The sequence below is a fragment of the Carassius carassius genome, chromosome 12 (genome assembly GCF_963082965.1).
Source record: "Carassius carassius chromosome 12, fCarCar2.1, whole genome shotgun sequence".
NCBI lineage: Eukaryota > Metazoa > Chordata > Actinopteri > Cypriniformes > Cyprinidae > Carassius > Carassius carassius.
This window is the reverse complement of record NC_081766.1, coordinates 11921349-11946872: the sequence shown is the minus strand read 5'-3', so window position 1 is coordinate 11946872 and position 25524 is coordinate 11921349. Positions and strand designations below refer to the sequence as shown.

Genomic DNA, 25524 nt, shown 5'->3' with positions numbered 1-25524 from the left:
ATTCGGATGATTCTTACATTTGAATAGATGCGTTATCACTCCCTGAATCAAATCTGCAGCACATTTGCTTTTATTACGTGACAACAAAAGCAAGCATTTAATATGTACATGTATATTTCAAATATAACCTTGAGGGGCTGAGATCAGGGTTGTGGTATGCTAATGTAACCCAATAAAACCATAGCCGTTTTTTCTTTGCCCGATCATAACCGGCAACCCCTTTCCCACATTCCAGCATAAAATGTAGCCATATGCAGCAGCACGTTTATGAGATTTTCTCACTCCCTCTCTCTCTTTTTCACTCTACATTCCTTCTTTTGCCTTCCGCTGTTACAGTCAAATTTATCTCCTTCTGTCTTTCCCCCATCTTTTTATCTCCTGCTTGACCACATTCTGCTGGAGATCTCAATATTCACAGCACATTTACAATTTGAACTTTTCTCCCCTTTTCTGCCTTATTCTGGCATTTATGACTTCATGTTCAAATTTATGGACTATTTAGCCAATTCCTAAAAATGTCAGATGGAATGATGAGGTTATTTTCCTCAAAACACATTCTCATTTTGTACATTAGTACTTCAAATTTCTATGAACAAGGAGAAGAGAGAAATTACTGCTGTCTATGCACGTTCAAGAACATAATGGCATTCATGCTCATTATATAGTGAGGTCCAAAAGTCAGAGACCATGTTGAAAATATGGGATTCAAGTCAAATTTAAGCCTAAAAGTAAACAAAGACTTTAAATTTAATTTTTTTTTTCAAACAAATACATTTTATGATGTTTAACATATCAAATGAATATAAGAACTATTTAGGTTACAAATCAAATAACTAAACTGGTGACATTGTGTGACCTTCTTTGTTCATATCGATTTTTATATGCAACTTAAACCAATCCTCAAATGTATTTGTACAGAAATTTCCCTCTGTTGGGAAAGTTAGTTGTATGTACATGGTGAGTTCACTTTTACCATGAACAACAAAATCCCCTTCTTGGGATCATTGTAAAAGAGGAGAACACTTTGACATTTACACTGTGCCATAAAGCTGTTTCTTAGATTGCATCCTGTGTTGTATCTCCACATGGTATGGACTTTGAAAACTACAAACACAGCTGGAGGAAAAGGAATCAATAACGTCTGCTGATGAAACTATAGACTTTCAACTACAAAACTCACAGAGTATCATCACTGAAATTGGCTATTCAGTCAAGATGACAAAGTCGTCCTGTCACACTGTTTCAGAGTTATTATAAGATACTGTACAAACAAACAAATTAATAAATGCACAAATGAATGACAACCCCCCCCCCCAAAAAAAACAAAACAAAAAAAAACCAATGAAACCAAATCTAGTTATCAAACAGGAAAGTTGACACAAAGACTATTTCTCTGTCCAAGCATTTATTAATCATTGTATTTATTGTATTTTAAATGCTTACATGCTGTTTTATGCATTGTTTTATGTAAATTTTGCTTTAATTGTATGTTTCATTTTCCAGTTGACAAAAGGTGAAGTTAACTATAGTTTAAAGTATTTTTTTTGTCTACATAGAAATTGACTAGAAACTGACTTTCAAAAATAAACCCATCCAGAGAAATATTCAATAGAATAAAAAGTAGACTTTGGTCAACTTTACAATAATCTCACAGGAAAAATCATAAATACAACAGAACCCCATCATAGTTTTTCTCAGACATCCATACAACGTTCTTGAAAAGAAAACTCTTTTCTTAAAATACACAAAACCCAATGTAATTTTTTGGGTTCTTTTTTGTTTCAGATATTCCGTTTCAAAGTGCCTCTTAGACTTCAGCTAAATGTGTTCATTTTGTGCATAAAGCTGCAGTGATCTGCCTTTTTAAGAGCCAGCGTCCCTACAGGTATGGCCTGATTATGTTTTGTAATTATAAGAAACCATCAGTGCGATGCAAACTATTCATAAGTAGATGCACTGAGGAACTTTAACTTTTGATATCAGGCTGAAAGCAGATGCAGGCAATGTTGCTAAAATTACCTATTATAACACAGCCTTATTTTTTTTTCATCAGATGCAAATGGGCTCACAAATTCATTATGCCTATAATGAACTGTTTAGCATCTAAATGGCAAGAAACAACTATCAGGCCCAAACTCCACAGAAGTTCCATTTAATGCAAAAAAAAAAAAAAATTCTACTAGTTTAGAGTCTTTTAAAATATGCAAACTGTATAAAATTAAATTATTAATCAGGACAGAGAAGATAAAAAAGATCAAGGACGTATCTTCTACCTTTCAGCTTATTACTACTGTGATTTCTTACCTTATATATATATATATATATATATATATATATATATATATATATATATATATATATATATATATATATATATATATATATATATATATATATATATATTGTCACAGAGAAAGCAACCTGTAAAATATATTCAAATGAGCACTTTTCCCTCTTCATGGGAAGAAGCAGACTTGTTATCTTTACCGGACACCCTGCAGAACACAGTGCCGCCTGGCCTCTATACGTCTTTTATATCTCCAAGTGGAATATGATTTTAAAGCCAGTGAAAATTTGGTGACTCCCAGAGGACAGGGCATAATTCACAGATTGATCAAAGCACAGGTAACGGCGGGGTGGCTGAATTACGGCTTCAATCAACCCAGCTCTTTTTTTCCCCCGAACATTAATACAGAATTGAGTTTTCCGTAATTGTGCAAGAAGACATTTGTGACATGAACAAGACAACGTTTCAAGTCTGTGGAGGGAACTGAGGTAGTGAAATAAACCTGGCAATGAAACAATGACAGGTTTTCATGGACTCACCGATTTAACACATCTCCAATGACAACCACATACGTATGTGTTGTTACATTTCCAGGCATCGACCCACGCCTTTGAATCATCCTTCTTTATTACTGACAAACAAAATTTGTTTTTCAAGAGCTAACCTCATCAACAAAATTACTGCGCAATTGTTCCTTTCAAACCAGTTAAATGCAAACTCTTCCCTGCTGACATTCTAAAATACAGACAAAAAAACTTTGTTAATGAACATATTTTGTCAACAAAGAAGAACATAAAAATGGAGCATCAGGAATTACAATTAATCTGCACTATTTAAATGAAAATATATGATCAACAAATATCTGACATGAGAAGACCAACCAAATATAAAATATGCAACAAGTAAATTTAAAAATAAAATGTAATAATGATGATAATAAAAACAACAATATTAATTATTATTATTATTATTATTATTATTATGTTTTTTTTAAGTCATTTATAATGTAATTTCAGGAGCTCAACTTTTTTTAATTTTTCACTTGTGAGTTTGTGTTTAATTTTACTAACTAAAATGCTATACTATACTAAAATTAAAGCAATTTTAGTCTGACTAAAATTGACTAAAAGGAAACTTGCTTCAAAAGATGAAACTGACTCAAACTCTGGCTAAAGGTTTGTGGGTGTATTCAACATAATAAAAACCTCAATGAAAAATGTTTTCATGCAAAGAAAAAGACAAGGAATGCTATACAACATCTTTCTTTAAATGCTGAACAAGAAATGCAAAGCCAGGAATGCTATCAGAATGCATAGATGAAAGAGTGTTGAAATCCTTTAGAATAAGAATGAACTGTCACAGGAGTTTGTCTCTGATAAAATACAGTTTCCTCCATTCCTGCTGTCATCAGAGCTCCAAAGCAGTTTCTGAAATATACTCCTCACTCTCTTTCGCTATTGCTGGAACCCTAAGCCATAAATATAGAGCCTTTAGCCTCTTTGTCTTGGTGCTATGCGTTGCAATCACTACTTATGGTACTCTGGTGGGTGCTTTCAGCAAGGCCAAGTTGTGTTGTTGAGGTCTCAGCCTCCGAAAACTCATAAAGGAGATCAATCCTAACTAAGACATTAATTTTGGCCTATCAAAGTCTGGAGAGGAGCATAAAACACTTGAAATGCTTGCTCGTAAGTTGTAAAATATTGGCACCGGGCATTGTGGCGTGACATATCGTAAATTTATAATCAAGTCCGTAATTGCAAAGTACACTCACAAGAGAGGAAAAAGAAAAACATGTTTACTGTGGGCTCCATGGTAGAGTATGCCATTCTGCTAAACATGTAAGCATGTTTTTTATATATATATATATATATATACTGTATACATATAGTTGGTTTTAAAGGTTTATGTGCCATTCTATCAAAAGCGACAGAGATTTCAAAAAGCACACATAACCATATTGCAGCCTGGATATTCTTGGTTTAAGTAAAATATTCATTTTAATCACCCCATGCTTCCAAGTTAGCAGAAATTATAGTGGTGCTTGTTTTTCTTAAAGGTGCTCTAAGCGATGCCGGGAGTCGTAACTTCTTGTTGACGTTCAAATTGTTGTCAAACAAAACGGAGGCTAGCTAGACCCTCCCTCCTCCTCATCCGTGCACTAACCCCCCAAACCCCACCCCCAAATCTTTCTTGTCGGTTATTGGCTGGAACAGTTTGTTATGTTTTGTGGTTCGGGTGAGCCCAGTTTGTTTTTCATGTTGTTTGTGGAGCCTGTGGTGTCTAGAGAGTCCCCGTTTTTTTACAGTGTGTTCAGGGGACAAGCAGCTAGCGGATAGTGAGGAGATGTTTGCTGGATGTGACAAAAAATGTTTTGGCCTAAAAAATGTGTGACATCACTTAGAGCACCTTTAATAGGCCATTGCCATTTAGCATATCAGGCCACCATGTCATAATGAGTTTGAGGTGCACTGAGGCCTGGTCTGAACTTAAATGGGGCAGCAGGATGAATGAATCCCTTAAAACCTAAAACAGGCATCGGTGGGTGGCTGCAGCATATGCATCAAAACCAAATGGACTGTGCTGTCATACAAGCCACTGCCTGCATAATTTAAGTGGGAGAAATTACAATGTGTGACTTTCTCGAGATGAAATAAATGCTTGTGAGTTTAGAAAGTAAAGCTAAGTGGATTTTTTCCACCCTAGACTGGAGGATAAGTTTGTTGGTACTGTAGTTTGCATGATTCTGTTTAGTTTTAAATTATTGAGGCTCATACTTGGCATCCTCTATGAATTTGGTAATAAGAAATAACATTATTTGGAGCTTTCCTAAAGCATGGCAGGAAGACAAGTGAATAATCTCATTCCATTTTCTCAGGGCTTACACAAACTGTTCTCTATTTTTCTGCATTCATAAATCCCAACCATTCAACCCTGATACTCACATTACTCTAAAAAAAAAAAAAACGAACAAATATTTTTCTTTAATAATATTTTTAAAGAGTGTAAATATGTTCTAGTTTATTTTGATGTTCATTTACATTTACATTTGTTTATTGATTTATTTAAATCATTTATCACACAAATCAAATACGTTTTAAACTGCTTTTTATCTTGTCCCAAAATTCAGTTATGCCATTGTGAAGATTTCTGAAGATTAAAGACTGATATTTTGTTGAAAATGTAATAAATAAATGAATAAATAATAATAAATGAATAATGATGTTCGGTATTTCAGATAAATTTTGCTCATTATTGTGAAGATTTCTGAACATTAAAGACTGATATTTTGTTGAAAATGTAATAAATAAATTAATAAATAATAATAAATGAATAATGATGTTCGGTATTTCAGATAAATTTTGTTCATTATTTGAACCATATTACTGTTTGTATTTTTGTTGAAGAAGAGCTTATTGTCGATTATTGGTGCTCAAAAAAGAAAAAAAAAGAAAAAAAAAGAGACAACAAAGAAAACAAAGTCTCCTCTCATCTGCTGAATGCGAGTAAAGCAGTATTCCATCTCTCACAGTGAGTTATAAACTCTCTCTCTGCTCTCAACACGCCTCTGAATTTCATTCTAAAATATTATACCCGACTTCCAGACAAGGTCAGTAGAATTAAAAAAAAAACAAAGGCATTAGGTGGTCTGCTACTTATTTGATGTATGTAACTGTTTGAAGTTTCACTCATGCAGAGAGATGAATTAAAGTGGGGAGGGCAGCTATTTTCAAATAACTTATCACTTGACGAGAGTAATTCAGAGTCAATGCCATATATTAAAAGAGATAACGTTGCACAAATATAAAATTCAACTATATTGGATATCACCAATGTCTTCAGATGGGAGGCATGGATACTATGGTGTTTGTTATTTTCTCTAGTCTAAATAAGCTTTTAGTTACTTATAGCTTTTTTCATTGCCTGCCTCTTTTTGAGGCACAGGGCTCCATCCAAGTTTACGTTGCATAGGAGCTCACATTTGTTAACCATACTAGGGTTCTGACAGCAGGGGTAATGTCAGGTTTGAGAGAAAGTAGTTTAGTGACCCCAGTGCCTTCCAGGAACAGCACTCTGATGGATCTGCTCAGTCAGCTGGCATCTTTATACAAGAAAATCTGCGCATTCACTGTTTGTCTGTTTTCTGACATATAATTGCAGAGTATAGGACTGAAAAACAAAACTGTGCACATGGAGCTTATGAGCTAAATATGCATATTATATATTTACATATTGTTACCATGTGTAATTTTTCATACATGACTGAGCCACAATTTTGATTGTAGAGACACACTGGAAATAATGCAAACAAGTCCAGATGGCTTTATCAGTTGAACAGGTGTGTGGTTAACCATTGCTTCCTTTACATATGCAAAACAATGAACTGAAGCCCATAAACAACAGAATCCAATCATTAAATGGTGTTTATATCTCTGAGAACTCTTCTCAGAAAAGAAGAAAATGAAAATATTTTATGGCTTGAGTATTTTTAGGGCCCCTGAGGTTAAAATGTCAAAAAGTCTTTGAGTCGAGGATTTGATGTCAAAGACAACTTATTTGCTCTGCTTTGTTGCACTGCTATTGCAGCTGAATGAACACTGTCAAACTGTTTCTTCTACTTACTGAAACAATTAAGATCAAAAGAGTAAAGAACTTTGTTGTCATAAATTCTCTAAGGGGTTCAGGTTTGGTGAGTTTGCTGGCAAGTCAGCACGCCAAAACCATGGTCATTTAACCAACTTTTGGTGCTTTTGGCAGTGTGGGCAGGTGCCAAATCCAGCTGGAAAATGAAATCAGCATCTTCAAAAAGTTGGTCAGCAGAAGGAAGCATGATGTGCTCCAAAATTTCTTGGTAAATGGGTGCAGTGACTTTGGTTTTCAAAAAACACAATGGACCAACACCAGCAGATGACATTGCACCCCAAATCATCACAGACTCTTTAAACTTAACACTGGACTTCAAGCAACTTGGGCTATGAGCTTCTCCACCCTTCCTCCAGACCAGAGGCGTCGTGCCCATTCAAAGTGATTTCCATTCAGATTTCTGAGCCAAGTGGATTTTAAATGCAGCTTCCAAACGAAAAAAAAAAAAATTGCAGAATAATATTTTTTATATATTTGATACAATCACAGCGGTGAGAATAGATCGTTCAGTACACAGCATCAGCTGCTAAATTCAAATCTGCGTTCGCTGGCTGGCGCTGAGCCAGAGACAGACGCGTTCGTACAACGCTTCATGATAACCAATCAGAAACTATTCTGTTGCGCTTATGGATGCAATGGCCAATCAGAGACGTCCAGAAGAGTCATCACTGAAACGCAGTGTTTTGTTCACTTGCTCGCTGACTGAATTATTTAGCGAATTCTCTCATCAGAAACAACAAAAAGTGCAGATGTGCGTACGAATGTAAGTAAGATATTCGTTTCATAATGTAAAGTGCTTCAGTGATTTTAATGGGAGTTTTTGAGAGTGCCTGAACTCTGGCTAGACTGAATGAAAATGTTTTTTGATAATGTAAATGTTCTTTACTCTCTGTAAAATGAAAGTGTTAAAATAAGTATCTTACAATATTGTTATTAAAATTTACATTAAATGCAAATTCAGTCGTATTAAAAATATTTTATGGCATGATATGGCACTTAAGTAAAAAGTCAGGTTTTTATGTGTAGTTAATAGATTACATTTCCATATATTTATCAAAGAACAATCTATAAAGGTGCAAAACGCGTTTACCTACACATATTTGAGAAACGAGATATTTCCTGATATATTAAGCATGTTTGGAATTGTTTTGAATAAAAAGGAAAAAAATATATAAAAAAATAAGCCTAGATCAGTTATACAGTGCTTTCGTAGAATGACTTATACTCCCGAACCCCCCCCAAATGTGCCCCCTCAAAAATCATGAATGCATGACGCCCATGCTCCAGACTCTAGGAATTTGGTTTCCAAATGAAATACAGAATTTGCTATCATCTGAAAAGAGGACTTTGGACCACTGGGCAACAGTCCAGTTCTTCTTCTCCATAGCCCAGCGCTGGTTCAGCAAATTCCTTGACACATCTGTGTGTGGTGGCTCTTGACCCCAGCCTCTGTCCATTTCTTGTGAAGTTCGCTCAAATTCTTGAATCGATTTTGCTTGACAATCCTCATAAGGCTATGGTTCTCTCGGCTGGTTGTGCATCATTTTCTTCCACACTTTTTCCTTCCACTCAACTTTCTGTTAACATGCTTGGATACAGCACTCTGTGAACAGCCAACCTCTTTGGAAATGAATGTTTGTGGCTTCACCCTCTGTCAATGATTGTTTTCTGGACAACTGTCAGATCAGCAGATCTCCCCAGGATTGTGTAGCCTAGTGAACCAAACTGAGAGACCATTTTGAAGGCTCAAGAAACCTTTGCAGGTGTTTTGAGTTGATTAGCTGATTTTACATTTGTTGAGATTTGGTGGGTTTTTGTTAAATGTGAGCCAAAATCATCACAATTAAAAGAACCAAAGACTTTAACTACTTCAGTCTGTGTGCATTAAATTTATTTAATACACAAGTTTCACAATTTGAGTTGAATTACTGAAATAAATGAACTTTTTCACAACATTCTAATTCATTGAAATGCACCAGTATAAGTCGTTTTTATTGAATCTACTGTATAATTCAACAGAACTGTACAGAGCAGGGGAAAACAACCATTGCTCTCTTCCATTCTGGTGTACCAGCAATTAAATTAAATATCCCAAATCCAGTAAAAAGCTTGTGGCAAACCATAAATCTTAGCAATCTCAGTTGGGGGAGTGAGGATATGTTTCAGTCTTTCTTCCTGAAGGATGCATTTGTGTCTTTAGCAACTTAAATTGTGTTTGTTTCTATTTCTTTCTTGCTTGCCTTTTTTAGACTTTGTGAAGTAGGTGTGTACTCTTCTATTTTTTTATTTTCTTGCATGAATCACAGACAGTAAAGCAGCAGAGACAAGGTTGTTTAGTGGGAAGAATTTCACCCTGCATGCATTGTGTAGACCCTGTTATGCTTCTTTTGCTGCATTCTGAGTGTTTTAGGGCATGTGTGAAACTTAGTTTAGTCATATTAAAGACAATCTTACATGCCGTAAGCGGTTAAACTCTGCCCTTATCTCACTGTTCCACATGTCATTGCACCAAGGTGACACCAAACTGTCATACTGTGATGTTCACATATCCTACTTTTATTTTTTAGGGTTGACATTAATATTTTGCAACCTCCTCTAAAAAGCCAGAAAAACATCCTTTGTGTGGGAGTTTGAGTATTTGCTTGTCAATGAAATCCTGTCCACAGACAGGATGCTTTGCACAAAGACTATGATCACATGATGAGTATGCTGGAAATTGCAGACAGCCACTATTTATTAACTGCCTGACCAGATTTATTGTATTTACTGGGTTCAGAGTGACTCATGATCACCCTATATCCACTAGTTTTGGTTGCCGTCAATTGTTGGATATTGGAAAGGCCAACATCTGACCCATACAACTACATTTTTGGGGGGTTCACAGAAAGCACCTAGAAGACCACAAACTCTGCTAAAGGATGCATATGTGACCTTGGACCACAGTTTTAAATGTGCTGTAGGATTATCACCAGGCTCTTCCTCCTCACACTTGATGCACAAGCAGGTTTCCAGATTGATGACACCAACAGCACTTGGCGATGACCAAAATGAAATTCACTGTTTTCTGCCGACTGGCAACCTTGAGTCCTGAAATTTTGGGTAAACTGGCAGTGGGCACATTATACCACAAATAAATCAAAACTTTTTTTGTGTTTGAAATGAATCGGAGTCTTGAAACAAAAACTCCATTAAAAATGTGGAGAATGTTTTATTATTTTATATATATATTGTATCATCTATATATTCAATTCTCAACCAAGTTATGTATATCACATCTAAAAAAAAATATATTAAATTGAATTGAAATTATAAATAGCGGTTTAGAGCATTTAACAGAAAGTAAACTGATTTTATATTATTAGAAAAATATGTCTTCATAGCGTATTAAAAATATGCCCGATTTGATAAACGGATGATAATTATGGATTATATATAAAAATAACTTATTTCTGCTATTTTGTCTTTTGTGATATTGCATTTTAGAAACAAATAAAAAAGAAAGCACTTCTAACTAAAAATAGTAATTTTAAATTCAATAAGTTATTTTTAGGTCTGGGCATTTTTTTTTCAGTTTTTTTAAAAGACGTTAATTCGATATAGATTCTTAAGAACTGTGATTCGATTTTTTCTGATAATTAAGCAAACATTTAAAAGAAGATTTGATTAATGTGAATCTTTTCATTAGTATGGAAGCATATGGGTAGCAATATTCAATTTGGAATGTAATATGCAAAATGACAATGCAATATGTAAAATTGCAATGCATTTCTGTATTTACATTGACATTTTCCAATACATTTGTGCAACGTTTGGTGCAAAATGAAAATGAAAATGAAATTACATAATTTTCATTTGTCATTTCATACACTAGCTTTAATATGTAAAATGAATACTAATTTTAACGCTTTATAAGTTGCAGGTTAAAATGAAAATGTATTACAGAAATATTTAGATATGTCTAACATGTTCAAGCAAACACTGTGGCAAAATGATCATTCCAATGTTATTTTTCTTATTTGCATTTACACTCACAGTCAAGACACTTACGAATGCATTTTCATTCAGTGTCCCGCAATGAATGTTGCAAAATTCAATGTGCACATTGAAATGCATTCCGAGCTGATCACATCTCTGCCCCCTTCCGCCATGTCAATCACTGCGTGAACAAGGCGGGGCTTGCAGGAGGTCAAGAGACTCAAGACTCAAGAGGATTCAAGTGAGAGAACATGGACAAGACAGTTGGTCCGTGTACATTTTGATCATTTAATTTCCTAATTCAATAACGAGAAATGGAAAATGGCTCATTTATTTGTTTTTCCGTTTAGTTTAACAAACGGAAAATGAGTTTTTGGCTCGATATCTCATTTTGTCATTTGGGGTTTACAAATCGGTTTATGGCTTCAATATTTCATTTACACTTGTGGGCAGCGCTGAAGTGCTGCTTTCATCTGATTGGTCGAATTGCTCTGCCTTCAGCTCGGTCTTTTCATTGTTTCAGGCAGAATAAGAGTCAGTACGAGTGCGGCACTGTAATGTCTGAAACCACCCTCACTGTTAATTAGCATAATATTTGAATGAGATGTTGCTGGGCACATAATTCATGCTGCTGAGACCTGCAAGTGACTTGAGATGCCTCCCTCTTATTTACCTTGCGCAATGTCACGAGAGCCTGTCACTCATTCAGTGCTTATCATGATGGAGATACTTTTGACAAGAACCAAGAACAAAGCGTGATTTGCAATGCTCAGGTAAAATTCTATAGTAATACTACAAATATGTGGAAGCATTTGGCGCCATATTTATGCAATGAATGAACGGCGGATGGTGCAATGCACTGTTTTGTTTATGATGATATGAATACACAAATTTCATCTCCAGCTGCTCTGAGAGTCACTTCATTAGCATTTTATTGTTTAATTTGACAAAACTACCGTCATATCCTTGGTCTTTACAGCTAATTTTGCCCTTCATGATAATTGTGAGGGGGTGATTTTTTTTATATCTCATCCGTTTAAATTATGTTAAGCCTTAAAGTTCTGCATAATTAAAGGCGCGGCCACTTGAGTGACAGGTGGATTGCTGCTGCTGATACTGCCGTCGAGCTAGGTGGGAGTAGCTTCAGAAACCAAGATGCAGACGGCCTGCTCCACCCACTTTGAGCTTCAAAAACACTCTTTAGGAAACTATGGGTCATATCCATAGACTGTATTATAAACATGGACATAGTGTCCGTGACGTCACCCATAGGTTTCTGAAGAGCGTTTTTAAAACCAAAAGTGGCCTGAGGCAGCCATCACCATCTTGACAGAGCGTCACCACGCGCATCTCCTGGATCTGTATGCGTCACCACGCATTTGTATAAAAACTATATTCACTGAATGTAATTAAGCATTTTTTTAAAAGGAAAACTCGAGAATCGAATCAAATTGAGAGCTTGTGAATCGAAATCAAATCGAATCGGGACATCTGAATAGATAACCAGCCCTAGTGAATTTAGGCATCACAATAAAAAATGCATTCATTTGTACATTTTCCCCTATTTAACAGTTAAATTCGACTTAAAATTAAACTGTGACCAAGTGCTATATGAATAAGATTAGACAAAAGAACATGCATCAATTAATAAATTGCAATATTCTCTGAAAAAATATCCAATAATAACAAATACTGATAAATACAAAATCTCAAAAATATGATAATGTTTGGCCTGAATTATGGTACAATGCATACAATGCAATAAAATTGTTAACCAGCTAGACTTTAACCCTTTCATACTTCCCCCATATGGAAAAGTTGATTTTCTAACAATGGTACATACTGTACATTAGCATTACATGGACCGATGCCAGAGAAATGACTTTAAATAATTTTAAAGATATGCCAACCTTGATTGTAAAGCTTCCTATCCACAACATAAAAGACAGAACAAAAGAAGTGTGGACATGACAAGTATCTGTTTACTGAGTATCTCTGACATACAGGAAAGCCTATGCTTCTAGTTCTCACCCACCATTAACCACTCAATCTTTTCCCACTACTGCTAAAGTGCCTTTTGATTTTGATGAATTTATATAACATGCATCAAAGCCTATCTGCCAGTGATGAATGCATTTATTGATTGTGCCTCTCTGATGACTCTCTCAACCATCTTTATAGTAATTAGAGCAGTTAATCTGAACATGGCTGATTCTTACAACAACAAGGCTACTATTGTTCGCTTTGCAGGGTTGAAATGCTTTCAAAACAGCTGCACATGCTTTTGAAACATGTGAATGGGATTGAGAGTTGAAATGGGAAGGTATCACTGGCACAGTATGTGCTGTTATGAGAACATTTGAGTTGTCGCGTTTTTATAATTGACACACCAGTACTACTATAATACCACTGGTTGGACACTATGGTTTAGTGTATGGTCTATTTTCATTGCACAGTTACCTAATACACAATAACTCAAGGCAGTTTGATTTCATCTTTGAATATGTTTCTATATTTTTTGTTTAACTAAATCCCAAAATGAAACATAAAAAAAATTAATAAAATAGTATTACTCCACTCAGCAGTCAATTGTAAAGCCCATCTTACTTTGCACAATTATCAATAAAAAAGTAACGTCTTCTGTCACAAAAACGTGTTTTGAGTGAATGGCCCTTTATGCTGCATGTGCATTTTTTCGCTTGCATCTCACGTCTTCTGCAGAGTCTTGGCATTTGGCATAAAAAAATTTAGTATTATGATTAAAAAAAAAAAAAATAAATAAATAAAATAAAAACTTTTAAAACACAGTAGACCTAGTTTTTCTGTCCTGTTTGTACACTTTTCATACGTGAGTACACAATAGGCTTTCAATGCATTTCGTTATGAAATGTGTCATTGTTGTAAATGCTTGAATATATATTAACATCACACCCAATATAAAAATCACTGTTTGTACTGAGTATATACGTTATATACTATTATAACTGTTACATCCTTGGTACATTATTGGTAAATCATGCAGAAAACTGAAAAAAAAAATAATAATAATAATTTCTTGGTTATGTGTGGGTTCTATTTTTAATATAGACAATGAAATTAGCACAGCTTTATGGACAAAAAAAAAATGATTTTGCAATATGTTCTGCAACTTTATCAAGAAAATCAGTGACTTTGTATTAAGATATTGGAGGACACAGCGCTTCTGGATCCCAAAAGAACAGATATTTAGAGCAGACTATTGGATTTCTTCAAATACAAGATTCATTTCTGTCCTCCATTTATTTCAGGATAATTCAATCTATGACAGCAGTGCTCCTGATCAGAATCTCAGTATCAGTTCCATGGACTGTTGCCTAAACTGTTTGGTGAATAGTGACACAGAATAGTAATGTCTTTTTTTATAGCTGTGTGTATGTGGTCCCTCCAAATGACATTATTTAGAGGAGCTCAGTGGGTGGACTCAGCGAGAAATGTGACCTGAATTGAAGCCCATCTCACCCTTCTCGAAATACCCCATGTGGATTTGGTCCTTTTCCCTTTACACGAGCACATAGATCAGGCGTACAAGATGAACTGCCATTGTCTCTCACATTTGTCAGGAGAAGGATAGCCAGGAAGTGCTTGGGCTACCTACAGGCCTAAGTGGCAGGCAGTCAGAAAGTGACACTTCTAATACCGTCGCTGATGACAATGACAGTATTTTTTCTCAGAGCCGAAAACTCATTTTGCACACGCTGCTCTGCACAAATCTATACTCATTTTGCCTGGGCCACCTGCCAGATTTAATGACAGCTGCTTATCAAGGCAGAAAATATATGCAGTTGTGCAGAACAAGGTTTCTCAGCAATCAGTGGGAGTGTCACTATGTTATAAAGATTCTTTATAGTAGGCTGTACTTGCATGTCTGTCTAAATGCAAGTAGGTTTGTTTACTGTAATATTTAAAGTGTAAAGTGCAGCTATACCAACACACTCATTTCATTACTGAAATGGATTATCTTTTCATAAACACACAAGGGTCTGAAATCTTGACTATTGTGGCAGTAGGACCCCTCACATCCAGCACACTCCCTCTTTGAACTGTTGCCATCTGGTCGACGCTACAGAGCACTGAGCACCAGAACGACCAGACACAGGAACAGTTTCTTCCCTCAGGCAATCCATCTTATGAACAGCTGATAATAACTGTGGGACACACTACACTATTTATATTTATATACACTACACTTTTTATCCAACACACATACTTAGCGTACACTTAAATCTTTTGCACATAATATACATGTACATACATGGAACACACCACACTACTTATATTTATATTTATATACACATACACTTATTTATCCAACACACATACTTAGCGTACAGTTAAAACTTTTCCACATAATATACATGTACATACATAAATGCTCATTTTAATATACCTGCCATACATTGTCAATTTGTATATTGTCATTCCTTACCCACCTATTTGTATTTTTTTGTATTTTTATTCCTTATTGTGTTTTTTGTTCTGTCGCTGTTATGTTGAACTGCGGAGCTCTGTCACGAAAACAAATTCCTCGTATGTGTGAACATACCTGGCAATAAAGCTCATTCTGAGTACATGAATTGGATCATTTAAATTACTGCTACACATTCTTTCTGACCTTGTTTTAATACATTGTGTTTATAAATGGAAAACGGGAAATGTGAACCCCCTATTGGTTCTATAATAGCACTGGTTTATACAGTACATTAATTGTACAATAACACAGAGAAAATTGTTCAAAAGGTTTTCCTATGGCATTAGGCTGTCAGATCCTGAGTGTGTGTATGAGTGTGCTTACGCTGTTTAAGTTAGTGTCAGTGGGTGTCAAGATGTTGTTATAGAGCTGTCCTACACGATCAGGAACTGACTGCACACCCACAGAGGCCTTTGGAAACATCTACAGAATCCAACATTGGACCATGCAGAAGATGATGTCTTTAGGCCGGAACCTATCTGTCAGTCTGGGCCCAATGGGAACCACAGTAAGACAGAAGGTCAGTAGAGCTCCTGACAGCAGATTCAAACAATGCCTTTCTCTAGAAACCATCTACCTGACTGTGCTCTGCACTGTCCACCCTCTTTCCTTGCTCTACCAACAACTTCCTGACAGCAACTTCCTGAAGTTTCTAGAAACCCTTTGCAAAAGTCTCTCTACTTTTCTGAGATGCACAAGAGTGACTGTTCCCTAAAGCCACTCGTTGAGTGATTGTTCTATAAGGGGGAACAAGGATAAATGGTGATGTGATAGTTTAATTATCTAGAAATTCTCAATTAATTATAGTTATCTATGGAAACCTGTTTCCACCATGAAAAAAAATAAAAATAAAATATTGGACATTTTTTATCTCACAATTCTGACTTTCTTTCTAGCAATTCAGACTTTTCATCTTGCAATTCTGACCTTTGTTCTCAGAACTGTTTACATCTATATATGAAAAAAAGATTCCTCTGATATAAACTCAATTGTGAGAAAAATAGTCTGAATTGTGAGATAAAAAGTTATATTTATTTATTTACTGCAAGCTTCCACAGTTACGATGGCGTTTTATTTCCACATTGAAAAAAAAAATCTAAGATTATGAGATTAAAGTCGAAATATTTCGGGAATAAAGTCAGAATATTACGAGAATAAAGTTTAAATATTACAAGATTAAAGTCTAAATGTTTCAAAAATAAATGTAAAATGTTTTGAGAATAAAGTCAAAATATTTCAAGATCAAAGTCTTAATATTACGAGAATAAAGTCGAAATATTAAGTGGACTGCATTTTTTATATAGCGCTTTCAACAGACCACATGGCCATCCAAAGCACTTTACAAGTTGCCTCACATTCACCCATTCACCCATTCACACACCAACCGCGGTGTCAGCCATTCAAGGCGCCATCCAGCTCAGCTGGGGTTAGGTGTCTTGCTCAAGGACACTTGGCCAGGTGGAGCCGGGGATTGAACCACCAACCTTCCGGTTTGTAGACAACCTACATTAACCACTGAGCCACTGCCGCCCCATCAAATATTACAGGAATAAAGTCTAAATGTTTCAAGAATAAAGTCGAAATATTACGAGATTAAAGTCGAAATATTGTGTGAATAAAGTCGAAATATTATGAGAATACATTTTCACATAGCCTATTAGGAATTTTCACAAAGAAAACAGTTTAATTGAATCAATTGTTTCACAAAAATACAGCGATCTGATCATATCTGACTTTATTCTCTAAGCATTTCAACTTTATTCTCGTAATATTTTGACTTTGTTCTCTTAATATATCAACTTTATTCTCGAAGTATTTCGACTTTAATCTCGTAATCTTAAGAGTTTTTTTTCGTACATAGTTATCATATATTCATGATGAAAGTTTTTTTTTACTTCAATGATGAGTATAAATCAAAACCTTTGCCTGCAAAAACTAGTGTCAGGAAGCTTTCCGGCTCAGAAACATTAGATGTGCATAGTAGCATCTCATAAAAAAAAAAAAAAAGAAATCTTAAACATCCCATTAGAATCTAAACTGTTAAACATGCTTAGTTAATGGCAGCAAACATCAGCAAACAGCAAAACATAAGGGAATGACAAGGTACTGTATGCATAATTCATTTTCTAAATCCGCCGCAATTATTCCCCCAAGCAACATGCAAATATAAAATAAGAAACTGGTATTTTTGCCATTTGCAAATCTGCGATAGGTCAACCTGTGCTGAGTTGCTTATTGGCTTCTTTAGCGAAAGTGAAGCACTTGTGGGATTTGGTGGGGAGAAGTATCATGTTTATGAAAGTAGTACAGTTTTGTATAATCCCTTCTTAGACTAACCAGCACTGTAGCTGGGCGATCCATTCGTTCTGCTAGCTGATTTAACCCAAAGTGAATGGACTCTTAAAATCTTGCACATGCCGAAGAACTCGGCATATGCCATTCGTTAATCCTAAAAACAGCATCCACCACAAGTACCATGCTAATCTACCTTTGATTTACTTAGTTTACAAGGTAATGAGAAGCATGGTGAAGTCATTTACTACATGTATTATGTTAATCAAATGGGAGATGTGTTTATTAAGTGTGCTACATTTGACATACAGTAATTAATCAAACAGTTTGAAACAAATTCTAACTTTCTCTAAAGTATGGCCATGTAGGAAATGTAGGAAGCTCTTTTAAATGTTGAGCCTTTGTGAGGCCGAAGGATATATCAGAATATGTGTGCGGAGTGTAATCCTCTTTATAGAGCAAAGTGGGTGCCATTTATTGAATCAAAAAATCAATAGACTGAAAAAAAAAAAAAAAAAAAAAAAACCTTTCATTTGTAGTTTATTGCTATCTGTCACATTCAACTTGTGAAAATGCCTTTTCTAAGTATAGACACTGGGGGCTTTAGCAACTAATTGGGCCCATAAATGGACAAAACCCCAGTGTAAATTTCCATTAGCAGACTGTGATAATTATAAAATCTGGCCAGGTTGATTGTTGGTGGTACCATGTATCAAATAACGCCATGGAACTTTGAGCCAGTTTCTAATTAACATAATGGAAGAGTTCAGCTAATCAGACTGTGAACTGAAAGAGGACCACAGGAGTTTTACGCTGCCAGACCGCTTTAATTTTAAATACTGAACTTACTGTTCTAATCTTGGTCAATCATGGAAGGTTTAACATTTTGCTCCAACTAAAATGCTGTGAACGCTTAGTACTACTAAAATAATACTGGAATTTGTTTGTGTGTGTGTATATATATATATATATATATATATATATAAATATATATATATACATATATATACATATATATACACACACACTATTAATTCATTTAAATCATAAATAAAAATGTATAGGAATGCTTGTTTTATTTTTATTATAAAAATAAAACAATCCAAATCAAACATCAACAATCCATCCAATTCCAAATGAAATAAATCAAGTCCCATCCTGCATTTTTTTTTCATTCAAAAATTCCACTCAAATACACCTCACAATAGAAAATAATCTTGCCAACTTGAAACTGAATCATTATCTAAAATCACCTCAATTTGAGTGGATTTGACTCCCAAAGGACAAAAGAAATACACGGACAAGCTCCCATTCACTCAATTGCCTCTTGTCTGATATGATACAAACTGCTCATTCATGATTCTTGCTTCCGTCCTGCAAACATTTCACACATATGCCCTAAATCAATATTATTTTCCTTCATTCTGCACCTTTACACAACTTTCACCACCATTCTTCTCTATTTGCCACTGTATCACATGGATTTTTGTTAACAAAATTTGAATTCTCTTACAAAAATACCAATAAATAAATAAACAAACAAATAAATAATGTAATTGCACCTCATAGAAGGTACATACACGTGTTTAGTGTTAGCATAGCAATATGGAAATATATGATGCTGTGCCGTTCTTCTTCACTGGTAGGAAAAGCTTAGGCATGGCCTCTAGCTGTGCGCATGGCTATTTGGTTCCTAAAAAGTTGACCAAGACATAGACTTATCAATATTTGTCCGTCGGATGCTATCTGACATGCAGAAAAACAGAATGATAATCACAGCAAACCTCATTAACTTAAGTGAATGAAAGGAATAATCAGCAATATGCATTCACACATATGGCTTCAATTTAATGTTTCAGCGTGGCAACGTCATTATGCGACAACATAAAAGAACAGTTGTAATTGTTTTTGTTTGTTTGTAAGTTTTCATTGATTTATTGATATAAACCGTCTGAAAGAACAGGTTTGCGGAAATGAATCAAACTTCCCATTCCCATCAGCGAATGACCGAGAGGTGGATTAATGGGTGTTTCTCAGACAGAAGGACACATCTTTGTAAGGCTGAATATCTAGGCTACCACGTCCTAAAGCTCCATCAAATGATGTCTCAGTTTGAAGGATCTTTAGTAGGCATATCTTCGTTTTGCATCCTTCAGGCTGTTTTGAAGGATGCATCAGGTACCTTCAATCACCCACATTCCTTTTTGTACACAATCCAATTCACAAAAAATGAATTAGCTGAAAATCAATCGACACTGAGCTTGTTCAATTTTATTATGGTATGCAAGGCAAAAACAGATTTTTGAGGTGAAGCCATTATGTTTTGCTCTGTTGTAAATCAAACGGACTTTCATAATGCTAAACTGTGAGTAATGTAAATAAGTGGGAGACCACAGACGGGTGTCATTAACTGTAGTGCATTTATAGAAAGTCAGCAAATATAAAAATGTTTAATGTAAAGTATTCTTCAAATTATTATTTCAATAGTATTTTCGTGCCGTGAGAGCGGGGGCTGAAACATTTATTACATAGCCATGCACACTTACTAGACCATCTCATGCTACCTTTTATTGCTAAAAACACTCATAACCTGGAATCCTAAGAAGGACTGGACTAGGAAAGACACATCTTCACTAGGATGTGTCCTTCTGTTTGAGAAGTATGGGATTTAAATCCCACAGAGAAGCACCCAGTGATTAGCTCTATTGAACTGAAAAGGCAATGATTAGGAGCTGATTCCCTTTGATGGAGTCAAATCCATCTTTTGGAATCGATTTCAAACACTTTTTGGAAACAATTCCCAGCTCTAACAGTGTGTGTGAATGTAACGTGCATCTTAAATGAGTGGTTCCACTCTAAATGCACATCCGGTCAGCATAATTTAATGAAATATGCACCAGAAGTATTATACTTGATACATACTTTTATCATTTATGACAGAGTTGGAAGTATATGTATGAACAGGCCTTGGGCTGTGCATGGGGATTATTCTGCGTTAACAGGGCCAGAGCTACGGTCATTTTGTGCCTAAGAAAGCCATCTAATAGGAGATATTGGTTGAGGAGAGATCAATGCGTGATGATTTCGAAACAAAGTTGAAAGTGTACGGAGGCGCAGATCGTGAGGGAAGATGATATCACATCCCTGAAGTATCTCTGTTTGTATTGGTGTGTGGGTGTGATTGTGTTTATCTGTCCTTTTTGAGATGCACAGTGTAGGAGGCTTAGACCAAAGAAGGTTATTGTTTTGTTTAACTTTTGTTCTTTTATTTATTTATTTTTATTTGAGTACTGGTTTTGCTCTTTGTTCCATGTCATTCACCTCTCTAAGAAGCTGACTGGATTTTGTTTTGCCTTGTTGAATATGAATGCATATGTACATGTGTAGTATATAGAATTGTATGTTCATTGACATGGCAAATAAATTGAAATTTCATATACAAAGTGTTTGAACACTTAAATCACACTTATATAAAAAAAAGACATTTGCTTTTAAGAGACGGCAAAAAAAAAAAAAAAAAAAAAGATCAATGTCCGAAGGCTTTCTATGGAAACTTATTTCATTATTTCAATTTGGACATTTTTTTTTTAAATTATAAAAAAAATAAATAATAATAATTATGAGATGTTAATAAAACTAGTTTATATCTGATAAGATAAATATTAACTTTAAGATATAAACTTTAGAAGTTAGAATTGTGAGATAAAACATAATGATTATTATTTATAATTATAATTTTGTATATTTTGTGGTGAAAATAATAATAATAATATAATGAAATGTTAAGCCAGAATTCAGAAAAAAAAAAAATTATTGGGAAATGTAAACTCACAATTACAAGTGTATAACTTGAAATTCCAAGATATAAACTCACAAATTTTAAAAATAATCTAAGTGAGATAAAAAGTTGGAATTACCTTGTTTACCTTTTAATTACCTTTTAGCTATCACACCTGAGATTTGTTTTTATTTTATTTTTTGCTTCCCTTTGAATTTAATAAACATTTTAAAAATGACATTTATTGTTTAAAAAAATGGGAAAAAATCACTTTAACAATAAAATTTTTTTTATTAAGTAATTCCAAAAACAAAAATTAGTTCTGAGAAAATAAAAGTTCTAGTGTAACTTGTTTGCAGATACCATATGATCTGATATTTTGTTACCCAGTGTAATGAAATTCATGATTTTTAAAAGTGATTTGAGTGTCTAAATACTTTTTTGAAGCCACTATATATGCAAACTTGGTATCATGGTGCCTGACCTTAGTTAAACTGATTTATGCTTTTGTTTTGCTGCATTTTCCCCCCAGCTATTTTTAATATTGTTATATTGTATCAGAATCCTGCATGACAAATCAGTTTTCCATTTTGAATCTGAACGAATGTTCTCTCTCTGCTGTCTGGCCTCCTGACAAAAGGGGCAGGTTTCTGTGAAGCTGGATAAATAAAACCCTTACGCTGTAGCTATGCTATGGTTAAAGAGCCCTTTTCCCAAGCCCAGCACTTCACCTGCTGAAAGGAGATATGCGTTCTTATGAGTGCAGCGCCATAGTTAAAGGGATTTGAGCTGCTTTCATTAATGCTCCATCACTGAGCAGGAGAAGCTTTTAGAGCCAGCTAGGGGTTATCTTGCTGATTGAATCATTCTTTGAATGTGGAAATGCTCAGCTAGGAGAAAAACCTGAGGAGCCATCTTTCCATGCTTCTTTCTCTTCTGCTTTCTTTACCTTGGGTTTGCTCCCCCTGTCTCTCACACACACCTTACTATTTTTTAAACCAAAGATTTTATCAGTCTTGTTTTCTTGGAACCAGAGCAATAAAATAGACAAGCCCTCTTTCCTGTTGTTTTAGGTTTCTATTACAAGGTGCAGATGTATCATAGTCAGTGAACTTTATAGAACTTAGAATTAAACCCCAAACGTGGGGCCTATTTATCAAAGCAGTCTACATTTGTTATTGACTTGTAGACCCTTGCAGGTCTTTTCAAGGTTTTCAGAAAAGAATTGACTAATAACACAAACTAGAAAGCACATTTTAAAGCTAAAATTATAAAAAAGAATTTGAAAGATGTCTCTTATGCAGACCTAACTGTTACATGATCCTTCGCAAATCATTTTGTTGCTCAAGAAACTTATTTTTATGTTTATAACAGTCTTGCTGTTTTTGCTAATTTAGTAATGCAGTATATTTAAAATAGGTTTTTAATGGAAATATTTTTTTTTTTTATTTGCATGGCTGCTTTTAGTGTCCTTTTTCCTGTTGCTTTGTATTTTTTTAATGGAACCCACTGAACGTTTTTCTGAATAATACTTTGAGAAATTAATATTGTTAATGAATAACACTGACTTTTTAATATATTAACTCTTTAGGGTTTGTTTTTCTTGAACTTAACATTTAGCAGATGTTTTTCATATAAAACACTAATTGCAGAGACAATCCCCTAGGTGCACCTTGGGGTTAAGTGCTTTGCCTGTGGGCACAATGTTAATAGAGTGGGATTGTTTTCTCATTGACGCTCGCATTTCCTCGGACACCTGGGATTGTACCTACAGCTCTTGTGTTTGCAGTACAGGTCCTTAACCAATACTGCCTATTTCTACTGCATTACAATGTTTGTGTAAATAAAATACACTTTGCTGGAGCTGTGGCACAGAAGTAGTGCATCAAAGCTATGTCATTGCCTTTTCAGTTCTGATGTGCTTTTCGTAGTATATATATATATATATATATATATATGTATATATACATATATATATATATATATATATATATATATATATATATATATATATATATATATATATATGCACAAAGTGGATCTGTTTACACTGAAGTGACCACAAGAACCCTGCAAGAAAGAGCTGCTGAGGGAATATGATGGTACATCAATCATTTGTCACCATTGAGATAAACCAGTGATATTTACCTGTCATTTTTAAACTACAGAAGTTCCACTCTCCGATTTAATCCAGTGTGTGGAAAGGTCTCATAACCCCAGAGATTATACAGCAGACTTTAACACTTTTGTGGCCATTGGATTAACCTACCTGAGTCCATAAAGTCATTGTTAAGGTTGATCCAGGACTCTTTGCTCTTACGCAGACTCTCCTCCATGGCTTTGATGTCTGCGAAGGGGCAGTTACAATCAGGGAACTTTGCAGAGCAGCGGCACCAGCAGTCATTGTTGCGGCACAGCAGCTCACCCTCTGAATTACACGCCACGTAACTGAGGGCCGCCTCCACAAAACGATTCTGCAGAAACTCAGGAAGCACATCCTGTAGACCTGTGCATGTGGGAAGAGAGAGAAAAATCTGTTTACTGAAATTTGACTCCAAGACCAGATAAGAGATTTTCTAAGGTACATAGAACTGTTTTCCTTCTGCTGGGTTGGTAAACAAGTTCAGAATGGTGTTTAAATGTTCTGAAGTTTCATATGTTTGGCCAGCATCTCAAATCACCGATAAGTCTGGCATTCCTGTATGGATGCTTGAAAAAAAAATCAATTCCTGAGTCATATGACACCAATATGAACCCACACATCATCTGTCCTCTGGCTATCCTCTCCTCTCTCCGTACTCCGTCTGTCTCTACCCACTTAACTCTCTAAAGTAATATGTTTTCTATTTTAAGTCTCCATTTAGAACAATACAGTAATGCAGTGGCATGAGATGGACCTTTGAAATGACAAGAGAAAGTTTCCTTTTTGCATGTTAAAATTACAATTTCTAGTTCCATTCAATATTTTTCACTTTACCTCACGCTATCAACAAGCCTCCTTCTCTTCTTTCACTCTCTCTCTATCTATTTTTACCAGCTGTGAATCTGTAGATATATATATACAGTAGATGTATATTATTTATGTAGTTTTATTTATTACAGCTAACTTTTCTTCAACTGTCATTAATAATAACCTATTTGTAATAAGTGATTTTTGGACCATTAGCCGGCAGGTCTACTTCAGGAGTCATGAGGGTCACTGTTACACGGAGGTGCATCTTTAATTTAACCGATCTAATAACAGACTCCCTCACAGATCACCATTTCAAAGTTCAAGTTGCAGTGTAATTTCAAGTGCATTTTAATTAAGACTTGACTTTAAGTGGTGAAACTGATGTCTAGACTGGTTGTGAACATTATACTGTATGCGGGCATTATGATATTCAGTTTATTTTTTTATCTTTCAAATATTTACAAAACCTCTTCAAAACAGTGCTGCAATCAAGACACATTACTATCATTTCACAGCCCTGATTTGGCTCAGTTATACAGGCCAGGCTGACTTGGGGAACAGACAGCATTTAAAGTGGGTCAGAGAGGCAGGCAGCCTGACTGCTCTAACAGCATCAGTGATGGGAGTCCTGTTTGGGACGGTGAGGTATGCTATGTCAGCACAGTAATGGGGTAATGGGATGTATAAAGACCAACAATCTCCGTGGCAAGGTCATTCGGCCGTAAACCTCTGTCATGGACTGCAGGCACGCTGCAGACAGGGAATCAATACGGCTGTTGTGGAATTCTCCTGACTGATTAGATATTTTGATAGCAGGCAATGGAAGAATTGACATTTGCCCGTGAAACAAATTATTGATTATTTGAGCAATTGGAAAAAAGCGGTAACAAGATGGAACAGTTGTAAACGGGGTCAAAATGTTTTATTGTTTGTAACACTTGCCAATGGCAGGTGAATTTACCAGAATAACAGTCCTATTTTGTTTTCATGAATCATAATTTCGCATTTGCCTTTTAAAAAAATAGTGATATCATATCTACCTTATCCACCTTGTTTTTGAAAGAAGACTCTGCTGCTCACCAAGGCAGCAT

General features: G+C 35.2%; 1 protein-coding gene across 1 annotated transcript in view; it reads right to left on the bottom strand.

Annotated features, from left to right (window-relative positions):
* brinp2 (bone morphogenetic protein/retinoic acid inducible neural-specific 2) overlaps window positions 1-25524 on the bottom strand; it is a 78226-nt gene that overhangs the window by 5046 nt on the left and 47656 nt on the right. Inside the window, exon 6 of the mRNA XM_059563471.1 lies at window positions 23750-23986. Coding sequence (XP_059419454.1) covers window positions 23750-23986 — 237 coding nt within the window. The remainder of the gene's footprint in view (window positions 1-23749; window positions 23987-25524) is intronic.